The following is a 20,029-nucleotide window of genomic DNA, read 5'->3' on the forward strand; positions in this document are numbered from 1 at the left end:
ATTGTTGGCCCGTGGGCCTAATTTTTGATGGGGGCACCGAGACTGGAGGGCACGACGGTTGGGTTGGCCGGGGGGGTGCTGGGTGGGTGGGGGATACTCCACCGGAAGATGGTTAGGGTGGTAGGCGTAGGCGGTTTTGGCCATAAGGGGTGTTAGGTTTGTCCAGGGGACTGCCTGCCCCCCCCCCCCGGAGCCTTCCCCGATTTCGGCCACACCGAAGTCCCCAACACGATGGGTGCCCCTAAGTAAAACATATTTCCCTATTAAAAAAAACCTCCTGTGACTGAAGCCTAACCTCCTAGTCACCTGCCACCCCTATTTTGAGGGCTAATTAATATATTTTAAAAACATTCTAAAAATATATTTATATTTAGGACTGCCCGATCTAAATTTGCGTTACAAATTGTTAGTTGTTTGCTGTATATTAAATATTGTTTGGGAAAATAACGCACAAAATTATTTATTGTAAAGTCCTTTTTCCCTGTTTGTTTAAATATCAAAATTGCCCCAGTAATTGTTCTGTCCCAGGTTAGCCTACTGGCATCCGGTGGCCGAACCTGGGATAGACATGCTCGAAACCTTCGTGGTATAGGAGCATGTAAATATTTTATTGATTGATTGATAACACATAGCAGAGCTTCCACGAGTCCACAGTAATGGACTTGAGTATTCTAAGATCAAACTCGACCCAGACCTGAGTACACTACACAATAATGAGTCTAAGAAATAAAGTAAAATAGCATTATACACATCTTAATTCCAGCATTGAACATGGATGCCAAATCATGCCACTGCATTGCACTCCACACATTCAAATTTTGTGTTCCCTTCATGACTCATAGCTCTATAATGTAACATGACATATTGTTTAAAAGTTAGGATCTGTCAAAGGTAATGACCGCATGTATATTTATCATTTGGTTTTTTACTATATATGTGTTCTATTTTCTGTTATATACATGTAATGCACTACTCAATGTTACGGGGTGGTCAACCCTAGTACAAATAAACTATTAAAAAAATGTTTTGAAATTGAGAAAGAAAGACAAAGAAAGAGAGAAATGTTTTATTTAACAATGCACTCAACACATTTTATTTACGGTTATATGGCATCAGACATATGGTTAAAAACCACACAGGCATTGAGAGAGGAAACCCACTGTCGCCACTCCATGGGCTACTCTTTTCGATTAGCAGCAAGGGATCTATTATATGCACCATCCCACACAGGACAGTACATACCACAGCCATTGGTATACCAGTCGTGATGCACTAGCTGGAACGAGATATAGCCCAAAGAAAGAAAGAAGGCAGTGGTGTAAAAATGTGAACAATCTTGTTACACACGTACAAGTAGCTGTAGTGTAAAAATGTGAACAATCTTGTTACCCACGTACAAGTAGCTGTAGTGTAAAAATGTGAACAATCTTGTTACCCACGTACAAGTAGCTGTAGTGTAAAAATGTGAACAATCTTGTTACCCACTTACAAGTAGCTGTAGTGTAAAAATGTGAACAATCTTGTTACACACGTACAAGTAGCTGTAGTGTAAAAATGTGAACAATCTTGTTACCCACTTACAAGTAGCTGTAGTGTAAAAATGTGAACAATCTTGTTACACACGTACAAGTAGCTGTAGTGTAAAAATGTGAACAATCTTGTTACCCACGTACAAGTAGCTGTAGTGTAAAAATGTGAACAATCTTGTTACCCACGTACAAGTAGCTGTAGTGTAAAAATGTGAACAATCTTGTTACACACGTACAAGTAGCTGTAGTGTAAAAAAACAATCTTGTTACGCACGTACAAGTAGCTGTAGTGTAAAAAAACAATCTTGTTACACACGTACAAGTAGCTGTAGTGTAAAAAAACAATCTTGTTACACACGTACAAGTAGCTGTAGTGTAAAAAAACAATCTTGTTACCCACGTACAAGTAGCTGTAGTGTAAAAAAACAATCTTGTTACACACGTACAAGTAGCTGTAGTGTAAAAAAACAATCTTGTTACACACGTACAAGTAGCTGTAGTGTAAAAAAACAATCTTGTTACGCACGTACAAGTAGCTGTAGTGTAAAAATGTGAACAATCTTGTTACCCACGTACAAGTAGCTGTAGTGTAAAAATGTGAACAATCTTGTTACACACGTACAAGTAGCTGTAGTGTAAAAAAACAATCTTGTTACGCACGTACAAGTAGCTGTAGTGTAAAAATGTGAACAATCTTGTTATCCACGTACAAGTAGCTGTAGTGTAAAAATGTGAACAATCTTGTTACCCACGTACAAGTAGCTGTAGTGTAAAAATGTGAACAATCTTGTTACACACGTACAAGTAGCTGTAGTGTAAAAATGTGAACAATCTTGTTACACACGTACAAGTAGCTGTAGTGTAAAAATGTGAACAATCTTGTTACGCACGTACAAGTAGCTGTAGTGTAAAAATGTGAACAATCTTGTTACACACGTACAAGTAGCTGTAGTGAAAAATGTGAACAATCTTGTTACACACGTACAAGTAGCTGTAGTGTAAAAATGTGAACAATCTTGTTACCCACGTACAAGTAGCTGTAGTGTAAAAATGTGAACAATCTTGTTACCCACGTACAAGTAGCTGTAGTGTAAAAATGTGAACAATCTTGTTACACACGTACAAGTAGCTGTAGTGTAAAAAAACAATCTTGTTACGCACGTACAAGTAGCTGTAGTGTAAAAATGTGAACAATCTTGTTACGCACGTACAAGTAGCTGTAGTGTAAAAATGTGAACAATCTTGTTACACACGTACAAGTAGCTGTAGTGTAAAAATGTGAACAATCTTGTTACCCACGTACAAGTAGCTGTAGTGTAAAAATGTGAACAATCTTGTTACCCACGTACAAGTAGCTGTAGTGTAAAAATGTGAACAATCTTGTTACCCACGTACAAGTAGCTGTAGTGTAAAAATGTGAACAATCTTGTTACACACGTACAAGTAGCTGTAGTGTAAAAATGTGAACAATCTTGTTACACACTTACAAGTAGCTGTAGTGTAAAAATGTGAACAATCTTGTTACACACGTACAAGTAGCTGTAGTGTAAAAATGTGAACAATCTTGTTACCCACTTACAAGTAGCTGTAGTGTAAAAATGTGAACAATCTTGTTACCCACGTACAAGTAGCTGTAGTGTAAAAATGTGAACAATCTTGTTACACACGTACAAGTAGCTGTAGTGTAAAAAAACAATCTTGTTACGCACGTACAAGTAGCTGTAGTGTAAAAAAACAATCTTGTTACGCACGTACAAGTAGCTGTAGTGTAAAAAAACAATCTTGTTACACACGTACAAGTAGCTGTAGTGTAAAAAAACAATCTTGTTACACACGTACAAGTAGCTGTAGTGTAAAAAAACAATCTTGTTACGCACGTACAAGTAGCTGTAGTGTAAAAATGTGAACAATCTTGTTACCCACGTACAAGTAGCTGTAGTGTAAAAATGTGAACAATCTTGTTACGCACGTACAAGTAGCTGTAGTGTAAAAATGTGAACAATCTTGTTACACACGTACAAGTAGCTGTAGTGTAAAAATGTGAACAATCTTGTTACACACGTACAAGTAGCTGTAGTGTAAAAAAACAATCTTGTTACGCACGTACAAGTAGCTGTAGTGTAAAAATGTGAACAATCTTGTTACCCACGTACAAGTAGCTGTAGTGTAAAAATGTGAACAATCTTGTTACGCACGTACAAGTAGCTGTAGTGTAAAAATGTGAACAATCTTGTTACCCACGTACAAGTAGCTGTAGTGTAAAAATGTGAACAATCTTGTTACGCACGTACAAGTAGCTGTAGTGAAAAATGTGAAAAATCTTGTTACACACGTACAAGTAGCTGTAGTGTAAAAATGTGAACAATCTTGTTACCCACGTACAAGTAGCTGTAGTGTAAAAATGTGAACAATCTTGTTACGCACGTACAAGTAGCTGTAGTGTAAAAAAACAATCTTGTTACGCACGTACAAGTAGCTGTAGTGTAAAAATGTGAACAATCTTGTTACGCACGTACAAGTAGCTGTAGTGTAAAAATGTGAACAATCTTGTTACCCACGTACAAGTAGCTGTAGTGTAAAAATGTGAACAATCTTGTTACCCACGTACAAGTAGCTGTAGTGTAAAAATGTGAACAATCTTGTTACCCACGTACAAGTAGCTGTAGTGTAAAAATGTGAACAATCTTGTTACGCACGTACAAGTAGCTGTAGTGTAAAAATGTGAACAATCTTGTTACCCACGTACAAGTAGCTGTAGTGTAAAAATGTGAACAATCTTGTTACCCACGTACAAGTAGCTGTAGTGTAAAAATGTGAACAATCTTGTTACCCACGTACAAGTAGCTGTAGTGTAAAAATGTGAACCATCTTGTTACGCACGTACAAGTAGCTGTAGTGTAAAAATGTGAACAATCTTGTTACGCACGTACAAGTAGCTGTAGTGTAAAAATGTGAACAATCTTGTTACCCACGTACAAGTAGCTGTAGTGTAAAAATGTGAACAATCTTGTTACACACGTACAAGTAGCTGTAGTGTAAAAAAACAATCTTGTTACACACGTACAAGTAGCTGTAGTGTAAAAATGTGAACAATCTTGTTACGCACGTACAAGTAGCTGTAGTGTAAAAATGTGAACAATCTTGTTACCCACGTACAAGTAGCTGTAGTGTAAAAATGTGAACAATCTTGTTACACACGTACAAGTAGCTGTAGTGTAAAAATGTGAACAATCTTGTTACCCACGTACAAGTAGCTGTAGTGTAAAAATGTGAACAATCTTGTTACCCACGTACAAGTAGCTGTAGTGTAAAAATGTGAACAATCTTGTTACACACGTACAAGTAGCTGTAGTGTAAAAATGTGAACAATCTTGTTACGCACGTACAAGTAGCTGTAGTGTAAAAATGTGAACAATCTTGTTACGCACGTACAAGTAGCTGTAGTGTAAAAATGTGAACAATCTTGTTACACACGTACAAGTAGCTGTAGTGTAAAAATGTGAACAATCTTGTTACGCACGTACAAGTAGCTGTAGTGTAAAAATGTGAACAATCTTGTTACCCACGTACAAGTAGCTGTAGTGTAAAAATGTGAACAATCTTGTTACACACGTACAAGTAGCTGTAGTGTAAAAATGTGAACAATCTTGTTACCCACGTACAAGTAGCTGTAGTGTAAAAATGTGAACAATCTTGTTACCCACGTACAAGTAGCTGTAGTGTAAAAATGTGAACAATCTTGTTACCCACGTACAAGTAGCTGTAGTGTAAAAATGTGAACAATCTTGTTACCCACGTACAAGTAGCTGTAGTGTAAAAATGTGAACAATCTTGTTACCCACGTACAAGTAGCTGTAGTGTAAAAATGTGAACAATCTTGTTACACACGTACAAGTAGCTGTAGTGTAAAAAAACAATCTTGTTACCCACGTACAAGTAGCTGTAGTGTAAAAATGTGAACAATCTTGTTACCCACGTACAAGTAGCTGTAGTGTAAAAATGTGAACAATCTTGTTACCCACGTACAAGTAGCTGTAGTGTAAAAATGTGAACAATCTTGTTACCCACGTACAAGTAGCTGTAGTGTAAAAATGTGAACAATCTTGTTACGCACGTACAAGTAGATGTAGTGTAAAAATGTGAACAATCTTGTTACCCACGTACAAGTAGCTGTAGTGTAAAAATGTGAACAATCTTGTTACCCACATACAAGTAGCTGTAGTGTAAAAATGTGAACAATCTTGTTACACACGTACAAGTAGCTGTAGTGTAAAAATGTGAACAATCTTGTTACCCACGTACAAGTAGCTGTAGTGTAAAAATGTGAACAATCTTGTTACCCACGTACAAGTAGCTGTAGTGTAAAAATGTGAACAATCTTGTTACCCACGTACAAGTAGCTGTAGTGTAAAAATGTGAACAATCTTGTTACCCACGTACAAGTAGCTGTAGTGTAAAAATGTGAACAATCTTGTTACCCACGTACAAGTAGCTGTAGTGTAAAAATGTGAACAATCTTGTTACCCACGTACAAGTAGCTGTAGTGTAAAAATGTGAACAATCTTGTTACGCACGTACAAGTAGCTGTAGTGTAAAAATGTGAACAATCTTGTTACCCACGTACAAGTAGCTGTAGTGTAAAAATGTGAACAATCTTGTTACCCACGTACAAGTAGCTGTAGTGTAAAAATGTGAACAATCTTGTTACCCACGTACAAGTAGCTGTAGTGTAAAAATGTGAACAATCTTGTTACCCACGTACAAGTAGCTGTAGTGTAAAAATGTGAACAATCTTGTTACCCACGTACAAGTAGCTGTAGTGTAAAAATGTGAACAATCTTGTTACCCACGTACAAGTAGCTGTAGTGTAAAAATGTGAACAATCTTGTTACACACGTACAAGTAGCTGTAGTGTAAAAAAACAATCTTGTTACCCACGTACAAGTAGCTGTAGTGTAAAAATGTGAACAATCTTGTTACCCACGTACAAGTAGCTGTAGTGTAAAAATGTGAACAATCTTGTTACCCACGTACAAGTAGCTGTAGTGTAAAAATGTGAACAATCTTGTTACGCACGTACAAGTAGCTGTAGTGTAAAAATGTGAACAATCTTGTTACACACGTACAAGTAGATGTAGTGTAAAAATGTGAACAATCTTGTTACCCACGTACAAGTAGCTGTAGTGTAAAAATGTGAACAATCTTGTTACCCACGTACAAGTAGCTGTAGTGTAAAAATGTGAACAATCTTGTTACCCACGTACAAGTAGCTGTAGTGTAAAAATGTGAACAATCTTGTTACCCACGTACAAGTAGCTGTAGTGTAAAAATGTGAACAATCTTGTTACCCACGTACAAGTAGCTGTAGTGTAAAAATGTGAACAATCTTGTTACCCACGTACAAGTAGCTGTAGTGTAAAAATGTGAACAATCTTGTTACGCACGTACAAGTAGCTGTAGTGTAAAAATGTGAACAATCTTGTTACGCACGTACAAGTAGCTGTAGTGTAAAAATGTGAACAATCTTGTTACGCACGTACAAGTAGCTGTAGTGTAAAAATGTGAACAATCTTGTTACCCACGTACAAGTAGCTGTAGTGTAAAAATGTGAACAATCTTGTTACCCACGTACAAGTAGCTGTAGTGTAAAAATGTGAACAATCTTGTTACCCACGTACAAGTAGCTGTAGTGTAAAAATGTGAACAATCTTGTTACCCACGTACAAGTAGCTGTAGTGTAAAAATGTGAACAATCTTGTTACCCACGTACAAGTAGCTGTAGTGTAAAAATGTGAACAATCTTGTTACCCACGTACAAGTAGCTGTAGTGTAAAAATGTGAACAATCTTGTTACGCACGTACAAGTAGCTGTAGTGTAAAAATGTGAACAATCTTGTTACCCACGTACAAGTAGCTGTAGTGTAAAAATGTGAACAATCTTGTTACGCACGTACAAGTAGCTGTAGTGTAAAAATGTGAACAATCTTGTTACCCACGTACAAGTAGCTGTAGTGTAAAAATGTGAACAATCTTGTTACCCACGTACAAGTAGCTGTAGTGTAAAAAAACAATCTTGTTACCCACGTACAAGTAGCTGTAGTGTAAAAATGTGAACAATCTTGTTACCCACGTACAAGTAGCTGTAGTGTAAAAATGTGAACAATCTTGTTACGCACGTACAAGTAGCTGTAGTGTAAAAATGTAAACAATCTTGTTACCCACGTACAAGTAGCTGTAGTGTAAAAATGTGAACAATCTTGTTACACACGTACAAGTAGATGTAGTGTAAAAATGTGAACAATCTTGTTACCCACGTACAAGTAGCTGTAGTGTAAAAATGTGAACAATCTTGTTACCCACGTACAAGTAGCTGTAGTGTAAAAATGTGAACAATCTTGTTACCCACGTACAAGTAGCTGTAGTGTAAAAATGTGAACAATCTTGTTACGCACGTACAAGTAGCTGTAGTGTAAAAATGTGAACAATCTTGTTACGCACGTACAAGTAGCTGTAGTGTAAAAATGTGAACAATCTTGTTACCCACGTACAAGTAGCTGTAGTGTAAAAATGTGAACAATCTTGTTACCCACGTACAAGTAGCTGTAGTGTAAAAATGTGAACAATCTTGTTACACACGTACAAGTAGCTGTAGTGTAAAAATGTGAACAATCTTGTTACACACGTACAAGTAGCTGTAGTGTAAAAATGTGAACAATCTTGTTACCCACGTACAAGTAGCTGTAGTGTAAAAATGTGAACAATCTTGTTACGCACGTACAAGTAGCTGTAGTGTAAAAATGTGAACAATCTTGTTACCCACGTACAAGTAGCTGTAGTGTAAAAATGTGAACAATCTTGTTACCCACGTACAAGTAGCTGTAGTGTAAAAATGTGAACAATCTTGTTACACACGTACAAGTAGCTGTAGTGTAAAAATGTGAACAATCTTGTTACACACGTACAAGTAGCTGTAGTGTAAAAATGTGAACAATCTTGTTACCCACGTACAAGTAGCTGTAGTGTAAAAATGTGAACAATCTTGTTACGCACGTACAAGTAGCTGTAGTGTAAAAATGTGAACAATCTTGTTACCCACGTACAAGTAGCTGTAGTGTAAAAATGTGAACAATCTTGTTACCCACGTACAAGTAGCTGTAGTGTAAAAATGTGAACAATCTTGTTACGCACGTACAAGTAGCTGTAGTGTAAAAATGTGAACAATCTTGTTACCCACGTACAAGTAGCTGTAGTGTAAAAATGTGAACAATCTTGTTACCCACGTACAAGTAGCTGTAGTGTAAAAATGTGAACAATCTTGTTACCCACGTACAAGTAGCTGTAGTGTAAAAATGTGAACAATCTTGTTACACACGTACAAGTAGCTGTAGTGTAAAAATGTGAACAATCTTGTTACCCACGTACAAGTAGCTGTAGTGTAAAAATGTGAACAATCTTGTTACGCACGTACAAGTAGCTGTAGTGTAAAAATGTGAACAATCTTGTTACCCACGTACAAGTAGCTGTAGTGTAAAAATGTGAACAATCTTGTTACCCACGTACAAGTAGCTGTAGTGTAAAAATGTGAACAATCTTGTTACACATGTACAAGTAGCTGTAGTGTAAAAAGTAAGAAGATGTTAAATAAATGTCAGTTTTACTCTGTTTTCCAAACTGCCACAGTGACACCACCACCACCCCATTTCTGCACCTTGTTACCTGAAATCTAGCTCCCGGAGAGTGGGATAAAATACTGCGTCCAGGTACACTGCCAGCAGGTTGCGGAAATCCTGGGGATTCTGGGTAGAAAACGGGTACATTGTCCAGTCGTAAGCTGAAACAATATGTAAATAGTTAATACAAGGAACTGAAACGGTGAATGAAGAAAAAACAGAACAAACATTCTTTTCAAATTCAATTAATCCTACTGGGGACTACAATTTTATCTGACCAATCAAAGATTTCTTTCATTTGATATGTCATGTGCAGACATTAACAGACATTCCTTTCCTTTCCTAACAGTCACTGGTTAAATAATGTGATGGGACCCGTTCCATGTAGCATTAACTAAGACCACCTTATATACTTATGATTATCTTAGCGCTAAGATCGCTTCATGGAACAAAGCCCTATGAAGATATTAAAGAAACATTCCTTTCTTCTCTCACACCCATTAAAAAAAAAATATATATATACAGTGAAACCCTCTAAACTGGACATCCTTGGGACCAAGACAAATGTCCGGTTTTAAGAGGGATCCGGTTTAGAGAGGTTAAGTTCTGTCTTGGTTTTTAAAAAGGGACTGGTTAAAATGTCCGGTTTTGAGGGAATTCTGGTTTACAGAGGGTCCGGTCTTGAGAGGTTTCACTGGGTTTAAATTTATGTAGGATGTAGTAATTTATGCGTTACCAGTAAAAGCGTTCATAAATGTTGCCAGGGATCGACTAAGCATCTTGAAGAAAGGGTCACGAACCGGGAACGTCCTTGAACCGCACAGAGTCGTGTGTTCCAGGATGTGTGGTACGCCGCTGCTGTCCAGGGGCGTCGTGCGGAATGCCACACTGAAAAATATATAAATTAAATTACAAGACGTGGCCAATATTTATATCTAATTAAAGCTATCTATAGACAAGAGTACCGGTGAGGTACATCATACACATTTCAAAAGTAAGTCACAGTGACCTAGTTATAAATTTGATGATTGCATTTGAATTGTTAAGAAAGATATGGCTCGGTCAAGGATTTCCTTCAATGTGCAGTAATACGTGAAAAATAAGTCGTGGTGACCTAGTTATGGCTATTTCTCATTCCAGCCAGTGCACCATGACTGGTATATCAAAGGCCGTGGTATGTGCTATCATGTCTGTGGAATGGTGCATATAAAAGATCTCTTGGTATTAATGGAAAAATGAGACTACATACAATGTGAGAATTACCAAATGTTTTGACACCCAATAGCCGATGGTTAATAAATCAATGTGCTCTAGTGGGCAAAAGTAGCAGGTTTCCTCTCTAAAACTATATGTCAGAATTATTACCAAATGTTTGACATCCAATAGCTGATGGTTAATAAATCAATGTGCTCTAGTGGACAAATGTAACAGGTTTCCTCTCTAAAACTATATGTCAGAATTATTACCAAATGTTTGATATCCAATAGCTGATGGTTAATAAATCAATGTGCTCTAGTGGACAAATGTAACAGGTTTCCTCTCTAAAACTATATGTCAGAATTAATACCAAATGTTTAACACCCAATAGATAATGATTAATATTAATAAATCAATGTGCTCTGGTGGTGTCAATAAACAAACAACCTTTTTGATTTGTAAAATGACAGACTGAGCCATAAATAGGTCCAATGACGGGGATCGATCCTACACTGACCGCGCTTCAGGTGAGCACTTTACCACAGACCTATGTCTTGCCGCTTTATACTACAGTGTACAAATGTGTACGTCAAATCTGTATGTGTAAATCTGTATGTGTAAATCGCTGGCACAAGCTACTGTATATTATGTAATCAGTTTTGTATGTGGTGTTTAAATATGTTCTATGGATCACTGATCTGAAATAAAAATCTCTTATTATTATTATACTAAATGAAAGCCCACCTGAACGTGTTGTTGTCGTCGTCACGGGCTGCGTGTAGGTGCTGCGCACCGGTCGCTTCATGCTGCAGTGCAACCATCGTCAAGTACAGCTCCGGGATCTCCGTTAACTGCAAGGAAGAAAGGAATGTTTCATTTAACAATGCACTCAACACACTGTGAATACTAGTGTTTTCCATAGCTTGTTTTAGCACGGTGCGGCACCATGTCTCAATAGTAACAGTCTAGCGCCATCTTGCCTTAATCAGCACCATACTGCCCTGAGATTAAGATAAATGCTGACTCGAGCAAGATCAACACAACAGTGCTCTACTGTATATATATATATGTATATATATATATATATATGTATATATATATATATATATATATATATATATATATATATATATATATGGTGAGGCTATATTTAGTATATATATATATATATATATATATATATATATATATATATACACACACACACAAAAACTACTGAAGGAAGGAAATGTTTTAATGATGGACTCAACACATTTTATTTATAGTTATATGGCGTCAGACATATGGTTAAGGACCACCCAGATATATTTAAATATATTGGAAATTTTTACCATAGCAACTGGGCATGTTCAGTGCCACTTTCTTTTGGGAAGGGGCCTCATGTATGGCATGTTTGGACAGACAGAATGCCTCGATAAATCTCTATTTATACATCAATAAATGCACAAAAAACAATTATTACATAATGCTACTAACCTTGTTGACTGTGTAGCCATGAAGTTTGTCTCCTTCTTTCAGCCTGCGCACGGCATCCTGGGCAGCACGACTGTACGCCCGCCATTGTTGAAATCTTCAAATAAAATATCAAAAGTGTCAAATTAGGCAATGTGACCGGCCTCGGTGGTGTAGCGGTTAAAGCGTGAAACTCTAGTCAACTGAAAATTGATTACAAACTACAAGCCTTCGGATTTTACGCAAACAAAGTTTTATTTCCCATGGTTATTATATAGAGTATGACTATTCAGCGGAACCTATAAACAGTTTCTGATCGGTTTGCATTATCACTAGGCACGGAACAAAAAAAGTGTTTTCCCATGAAATTTGAAATCCTATGGCCTGAACAAATGTTAAAATTATGTAGTGATGTTCCTTGTTCAGCCATCAGACTTGAGGCTGGTAGGTACTGGGTTCTCCTCTCACCCAGAGAACGTTTTAACGACTCAATGACAACTACACCGACTTCTCTCTCACAAACCCTAGCAACATTTTGTTTTTTAAATTCTGATTACCGTATCAATATTTTTAGTCAGTTGAAAATTGATTTGCAACTACTGATTAATGTTTTAAACGTGTGCAGCGATCTCTCAAACTTGTGTAGCGAAGCGCGATGAGATACAGAACAAAATTTTCAGGACTCGAGATTAGCGGTAACCTGAGGTGTTTTGGCTACCCATTTGTTGCTTGGGCTACCAGATGTCTAAACCCAGTAGTCCGCTGGGCTACTAGATTTTTGTCTGCACATCCAATTACTCCGCAACCGACAAGATGCTTAAAGTAAACACATATAAAACCCACACCTAAAACAACATGTTTAAATAAAAGTAAATGATTTTATTTTTTTTGTCTTTTTTAAATTTATTAAAATTATGGGGCTACCAATGTTTACTGAGGGCTACCAGATTGTATTACCTAGCAGCTCGGTGGGCTACCACTGAAAAAAGTTAAAGTTCCCTGCAACCCTCTGTCTAGACAGACAAGGTGTTAGCCCGAGTACTCTGACTGTAAGAGAGCTAGACGGACATTTGGACATAAATACGCTCTCATTACAAATTTCCGTCTAGCTCTCTTACAGTCAGAGTACTCGGGCTAACAAGGTGTGTAACACAGTATGCTTGAACCTTAAAGGAGCTCAATCACGGATTTAGTGGGCCTTGTTTCTCTAAATATGGATTATAAATGAAACTTACATTCATTTGGAATACCAAACCTAGTTATTGTATGATCCAAAATATTTTAATTGAACTACGATCGAGCGAATTCCACGATACGCTTCATTTTTAAAATTTGGAAGTCTTCTTGTAAAAAGTCATAAAAATACGGAAAAACAGACTCGTAGTGATGAGGCTATATATACGACAACCGTATAATGTATTTGTGGATTTTATATAAATGATCGCCATGTATAGAGACTTGGCAAATGAGGGCCGGCTATATACATAGAAAATAAATAAAAATATATTATTTCATGACGAAAATAACCGCAAATACGCTGAAATAAAATAATAAACAGTCGGAAAATTAACTCACCATTTATTATTATTATTATTATTATTAGGTGTGTGTGCAAATTATTTTGACTGGTTCGCAAAGTGGTATTTTGGTTTTAATGTATAGCGTAAAAAAACAGTGGACTGTTGCATGTGTTGTCCAAAGGTTGGCTAATTATTACTTAATCCAGTTGAATCCAGTTCTATGTGCAGGGACAAGTTCAGCCTGCCGTTTTTATGTTTTTATTAATTTTTAATAACTTATTTTTATTGTTTTTTTTTCTTCTATTTACCCTACGTCGCAGAGGACGGTCAAGCGTTCTCGTTACACGAGCTTGGTAAATCGTTTTGGCACTGTGGTTATTCGGGGAATGCCCGTAACGTGACTCAAAATAATACGTTACACCTCTGCTCTCCAAATAGCCGTTATTTTTCTCAGAATTATGGACTGTACCCATAATTCAATTATTTTTTATAAAATATCAATAATAAGTGTGATATGGTGGTTATGTAGATGATTCAATAAAGTACTTTTAGGTACAAATCAAATGTATATATTGTCATATAATACTTTGTTGGGTCAATAATTAGGTCAACCATCCATGACAGAGCGTGTTTAATTGGATATGAGCATGAAAATAACTAAATGAAAAAAATGCAATGTGTTAAAAAGGTTATGGTTGCGATGTCGTAAATACCTATCGCGACCGTAACTATTTCCTACAATGGCCAACCTGTTCTAAGATGCAGCATAGTTTACCGTTTGTTTTAAAAATTAAATGACAGTGAAATTTTAGTTGGTATAAAGCAGTTGTAAGCCACCAAAGTAGATGTCAAATGGCAGTTAGACGTTGATTTAATAATTTTAATGAGTAGTGCTAAGATTGCTATGTGGAACGAGAACTAGCTCGTGTGATATCTAGCCCTCCTCTTTGTTTACATGTTATAGGGGAGAGCTAGAGATGACTAATACTTCGACAACCAAAAGGTAGCCAGCTACTGTGCCTAAAATACAAATTTCCCTCTAAATCTGATGCCACAGAGCTTTAGTTTGATTATTCTCCAGTCCAGTCATGACATTAAACTTACATGTTATTAACCAGTACCAACGTTACAAGAAGAAACCCGACGACTATGCGAAATAAAATTGTGCTGTACTTTCTTGTGATGTAGAGCAAAGTGTGTGCCCACGTGACATGTTGGTACTGGTTAACAACATGTAAGTTTAATCAAATAAATGTCATGACTGGACTAGAGCTCTGTGGCATCAGATTTAGAAAACCATTTGTATTTTAGACACAGTATAGCTGGCTACCATTTGGTCGTTGATGATTGCCAAAGTATTACATACAGTCCTCTCTATAGCCCTCCCCTATAACATATCAATAATGGTAGACACTGCATAGGAAGACTGATAGTGCCACACACTGACACCAGTCCATTGCAGTGTTTCTTTGGTTGAAAACCACACGTTCGTTTTGCGATAATTACAACTTTTATCTGTATTACTACAAGAATATCAGTAGTAACTGGTACAAAATACATTGAAATAACTTTATACAAAACACAGAATTCATTTTAATTGATTTTTTGTTTTTAATCAGTGGCAAAGTCAGAAATTATGGAGCCCGCCTCTTGTTATTGAAAAATAGTGGTGTTGTCATCGTTGTTAATCCATTTCTGATTGACTACAACACAAAATTTAGATGTTTAGAATTCTCGGAACCGGCGTGACGTCACACGACCTAGTTACCGATCATCCGGGTCTTTGGGGGTGAAGCAAAGCCTTAGTGATTACTGTTTTGTCTCACTACACAGATGTCATCTGCCACTGAAACACATGTTAAATTGCCCAACTTCAAATGAGGATTGCCAATAGAATGGGTTCTCATTTGCAGTAACAACATACACCATTGCAAACATACATTGTATAAGCATTTATTTTCACTCCAAAATTGAGAACATTTCCGTCTCTGTTTTTTGCTATATGACCGCATCTGGCTGAAGTACCAGTCTGAACAGGTGGTTCATTAACTGATTCACTCCGGCTGTCTCCTGCGCTATATAGCCATATCCCAAAAGATCAGTGCACAATATTACACAACAACATGGACTAAATACAGCCAGAAGGCTTACCATTAAACATACATATTGTTTCAATTCTTCATCATTACCTAGAAGTGAATATGTGAACCACAACATGTGTCACAATTAGGAACTATAGTGGACCGTGATTAATGAACTCTCACCCGGAAGTGATCTGTGTAGTGAGACCTTACATAGAATAAAGTTATCATATTAACTTTTTGTATGCCTTGCATATTGTCATTTATTTTCTGTAGCTAACACAGTTGCAGCATGTTTTATGAGTATTATAGCAGCTCGGGTTGTCATATAATAGAAGCGAACAACGGGAATATGAATTAGTACAGTCTATATTTATTACCGACATGTTTCCGTATAGCTTATATTGTCGAGGGGACCTGACTAGAGGCAGGTTGGGCAGAACAATTTTTGTTGATGCAATTTTTAGGTAATATTAATTATAAATTTTAACAACTTTGAAATGATAAGATAATTATTAATATTATAATAAATATGACGCGGGCTACAAAATATATAATTTGTATGTATAATAATAAAATTTATATGCATGATTCAAGATAATTATTTTTATGATTTAACATAATTCTTTTATTTCCAAATAGAATGTAATAATTAAACAATTTCAAAGTTGTTACTTTACAACTTTAAATTACAGTATTATTATTGTCATTCTTATTATATAGATGTATTGGCAACAGTGAAAATGTTCCACTGAATAAATTCTTTTATTCTTTAAAAAAAACCCCAGTTTCTTGAAATAATGAAATGATTTAGTTTTTACAGATTGTGAAATTATCTCATGATGTTGGCCTTCCTTGCCGGTTGAATGCAGACGAAAAGAAAATACCAATAATAAAATATAACCAACCTCAGACCTTGTCATCTAAGGGGAGTTATATCTCTCTCTAGCTACCCATCACTCCCCTGAGATTAGTTCAAGGAGAATAATATATACACATGTAGCTCCCTTTGGCATGTGAATATTAATATTTTAAATTGCCCCCGATAATCTAAGTTAGGGTAGCAATTAATAACTCCCATATTATTTTCATGTCACGGTCTACAACCTACTAAAACATAGTGTTACCTCATCGAATAAACATATAACTGTTTTAATAATAGGGTTTAACATGGTATATTTATTAATAAAACACAAAAAACTTACCTGAGTAAATAATGATTAACACACACACACACACAGATAATTATATACATGTATATATATACATGTGTGTGTGTGTATATACAGTCGAACCTGTCTATGGCGGCCACTCATGGGACATGACAAAAGTGGCTGCCATAGCGAGGTGGCCGCCGTATGCAGGTCATATATAAGTCCGAATTTTTAAAAACAATTACACGTATGTTGCAATAGAACTATTAAGGAGCCATATACATGTGCAAAAACGTAATTAAAAACAAGACAAAAATTATCATCTATATGAAATTTTATTAAGTGAAAAAGAGAATATTTAACAAACAACAGAATAATGGAGCACTGTTCTGCGCATTAAAGTCACTGATTATCCTTTAATGTTCACTTGCTAAAGAAGTCACGTATCTTGCTTTGTTTGCACGTATTTTCAACTCGCATGTTTGACACACTTTCCTGAAGTTCCATCACAGAAGTTACGATATGACATTTACCGTGGAAAAGTCCAAATTCTTTTAACTTTCGAACATATTGTTCGGCCTCTGACAGAGAACACACGGTGGTAGTAGCCACACTTTCTTCGTCACTACTAACATCTTCTGATGATTGGGATGGCTCCAAGTTCTTCAGAAGTTCCGAAGTTGGTCTGGTCCAGTTCAAAGATCCTTCCTCACAGGTTGGAACGCCGGCATCTGAGTCAGCCAACTCTTGAAATGTACAGTTGAACAGCTGCTTTGACTTGGCCAATATAACTAGAGGCAAGTCGTCGTCGTCGTCATCGTCGTCGTCACTGGCTGCACTAATAGCTACTTCAGAATCTTTGAACCCACATTTTGCGAAGCACTTCTGGATGGTGGATGCTTCCACGTGTTTCCATGCATTGTGGATCCATTGTGGCCTGCAGAATGTTGATTTCTTTCAGAAGCTGTGAACCACACTTGCTTGTATCCTTTTCCATGGCAGAGATCACGTGCTGTAGTTGTCTTTTCCGGTATTTGAGCTTCATTGTTTGTATGATGCCTTGGTCCATCGGTTGCAATTTGGAAGTGGTATTTGCTGGCAGAAATACTAATTTCACATTACTGAGTTGAGTTGCAGGGTGAAATGGGGCGTTATCGACAAACAGTAACACTTTTCTTCCTTGTCGTCTCATCTTGCGGCCGACGACCTTTAAAGGACCGCTGTTTATCAAGCCAATTGGTTATATCAACAAAAACATCTTACGTTTTTATTTACGATTGCCGACATTTCTTTATAACTTGCACTAAAAAACAATTGTGGCCGCGATAGCAGGTTCATTTTCACTTTTTTATGACAAAAGTGTGGCCGCTGGCCGCGTTGAGCAGGTAGTTGCCATATAGAGGTAAAATATATAGTAAAATTCATTGGGGGGACCTCAGGGTGGCCGCCATATGGAGGTGGCCGCAAAGGCAGGTTTGACTGTATATATATATATATATATATCTTGAGTAGTAGGGACAATCTTGGTAGGGGGAGAAGTAATATTTATATATAAAGTAGTAGAAAACCTATATTTTCGTACTGCAGGCCTGCTACAGACACATTTGCACACACAAAAATATACAAAAATAAATAAAGTTTAAAAAACTTGTATAATAAATTATTATTATTATTGTGTGTGTATGTGTGTAATTTAACTGCACATACTTTTTATTTTAAAAATAAAAAAATAGATGTAGTAGGCGAAGATGGCAAAATAAATACAAGTATAGAGAATGTCTTGATTGAACTAAAATTAGATTAAATGAAAAATGAAGATCACACAAATTTGATGATAAAAAGAGTATACTCTTTATTCAAGAACTGGATGCATCCGGGTTTTTTTTCATGAAAGTATATGCAATTGTGTATTTTATTTACAGTATAATGTGGAAATGTTATCAATGCACATGCTTTAACCATTTTGGTTGCTATTAGTATTAACGTCAGTTATTGTTGACAAGCAACAACATTAAACTCAACGTAGTCGCATTCTGTGTGGGGAAGCCATGGTGTTGCATCAGGTTTGTCACGTTTTAGTGCCTCTACCCAGAAGCAGCGTCTGGTCTCTTCGTTTCGAAATTTGTAAAACGATATTTCTTTTAACATCAAGTTATGGTTTATGCAGCCAACTGCACAACATGTTTTAGGCATCTTGGCTGTTAACTGATGTAAACGATCGACTGAAATTGACTAAATTCACTATCAAACCATACGTAACTAAGGAGAAGCTTCACCGCGTCACGTGATAAACAATGGCAGATAGGGCTGAAGTACCCGTATGTTCGGTTCCGAGAATTATTAGATAACTTTGATGGCATGTTGGTGCATTTTCTGTGGGTCCAAAATGGAGGATATTTGTTTATATGTTTTAATTAAGTACCAAATTTCAAGTAACTTATCCATCTGATGACCTATTTTAACAAAACCTTTTGGATCAGCGTATACTGGAACTGAATTCATGTATCATATTCTTGAGGCAAGTGAATAGTGACTTGGTCCTTTTGGGGATTGAAAAAATATTTGGAAATATTTTAATAACAATTTAATGAAAATATTTATAGGGTAGATGCTAATAAATGTATTAAAACCCATAATAAGACTTAAAATTAAAAACATTTTACTATGCCAATTTTTTAGGTATTTTGTCAATTTTTGCTGAACGGAGTTATTTCTCCGTAATGAAAATATCCATTTTAGGGGGCCTAAGGGCAATTAAAATTTATTGTTAATGTTGAAAATAGTTCTTTAAAATGTATTCCATCAGTACAGCAAAAATCGTTACCATTTTTGTCATATGTAGAAAGTGTCTGCGGTCCCTAATAATGAATGCTAGAGACTAGTTGAGTAGACTCCGTAGGGGTCTGTACTACCGTCGTACCGACACTGTTACTGTAGAGGTTAGGCTGTAGGTTATTACAGCTGTGCAACTTTGTTCAGATGTGGCAGTTACTGAATGCTTACCTGCATATTCTAACAATCTGGGCTTTGCTAAAAAGAAAACGCATTTTCGTTTTACAGAAATGGTTGTATTTGTTACGTGGCTTATGCAATCGCCGACGGTAAATATCACGTTTTTGTGGAGGCTGCCATTCCTTATCTTTCTTATTCGCAAATTCTTCCCGAACATGTTTAGCACCACACCTTGAATTTTACGGCAGGCTGTGCCAAATAGGGTTAATGCTTTATTTGCATTTACATCATCATCGTCGTCATCATCATCTTCATCATCATCATCATCATCATCATCATCAAATTGTGAAACTAATCAAAGAAATAATAATAATACACAACGAATGATAATGTCGAATGCGGGACAAAAAACAACAACAAAAAACCAACTGAAATCGAAACCAGGAAATAAAGTGTGACATCAACATATTTAAC

General features: G+C 36.5%; 1 protein-coding gene across 1 annotated transcript in view; it reads right to left on the reverse strand.

The window, feature by feature from the left end:
* Window positions 1–19,737, reverse strand: part of LOC121387388 (presequence protease, mitochondrial-like) — a 62,178-nt gene extending 42,441 nt beyond the window's left edge. The window contains exons 1-5 of the mRNA XM_041518485.1: window positions 19,607–19,737; window positions 11,873–11,966; window positions 11,141–11,247; window positions 9,936–10,087; window positions 9,246–9,360 (exon numbers count right to left, since the gene is read on the reverse strand). Of these exons, the coding sequence (XP_041374419.1) occupies window positions 9,246–9,360; window positions 9,936–10,087; window positions 11,141–11,247; window positions 11,873–11,966; window positions 19,607–19,650 (512 nt within the window). The 5' untranslated portion in view covers window positions 19,651–19,737. The remainder of the gene's footprint in view (window positions 1–9,245; window positions 9,361–9,935; window positions 10,088–11,140; window positions 11,248–11,872; window positions 11,967–19,606) is intronic.
* Between the last annotated feature and the right edge of the window lie 292 nt (window positions 19,738–20,029).

Source organism: Gigantopelta aegis, chromosome 13 (genome assembly GCF_016097555.1).
Source record: "Gigantopelta aegis isolate Gae_Host chromosome 13, Gae_host_genome, whole genome shotgun sequence".
Lineage (NCBI taxonomy): Eukaryota > Metazoa > Mollusca > Gastropoda > Neomphalida > Peltospiridae > Gigantopelta > Gigantopelta aegis.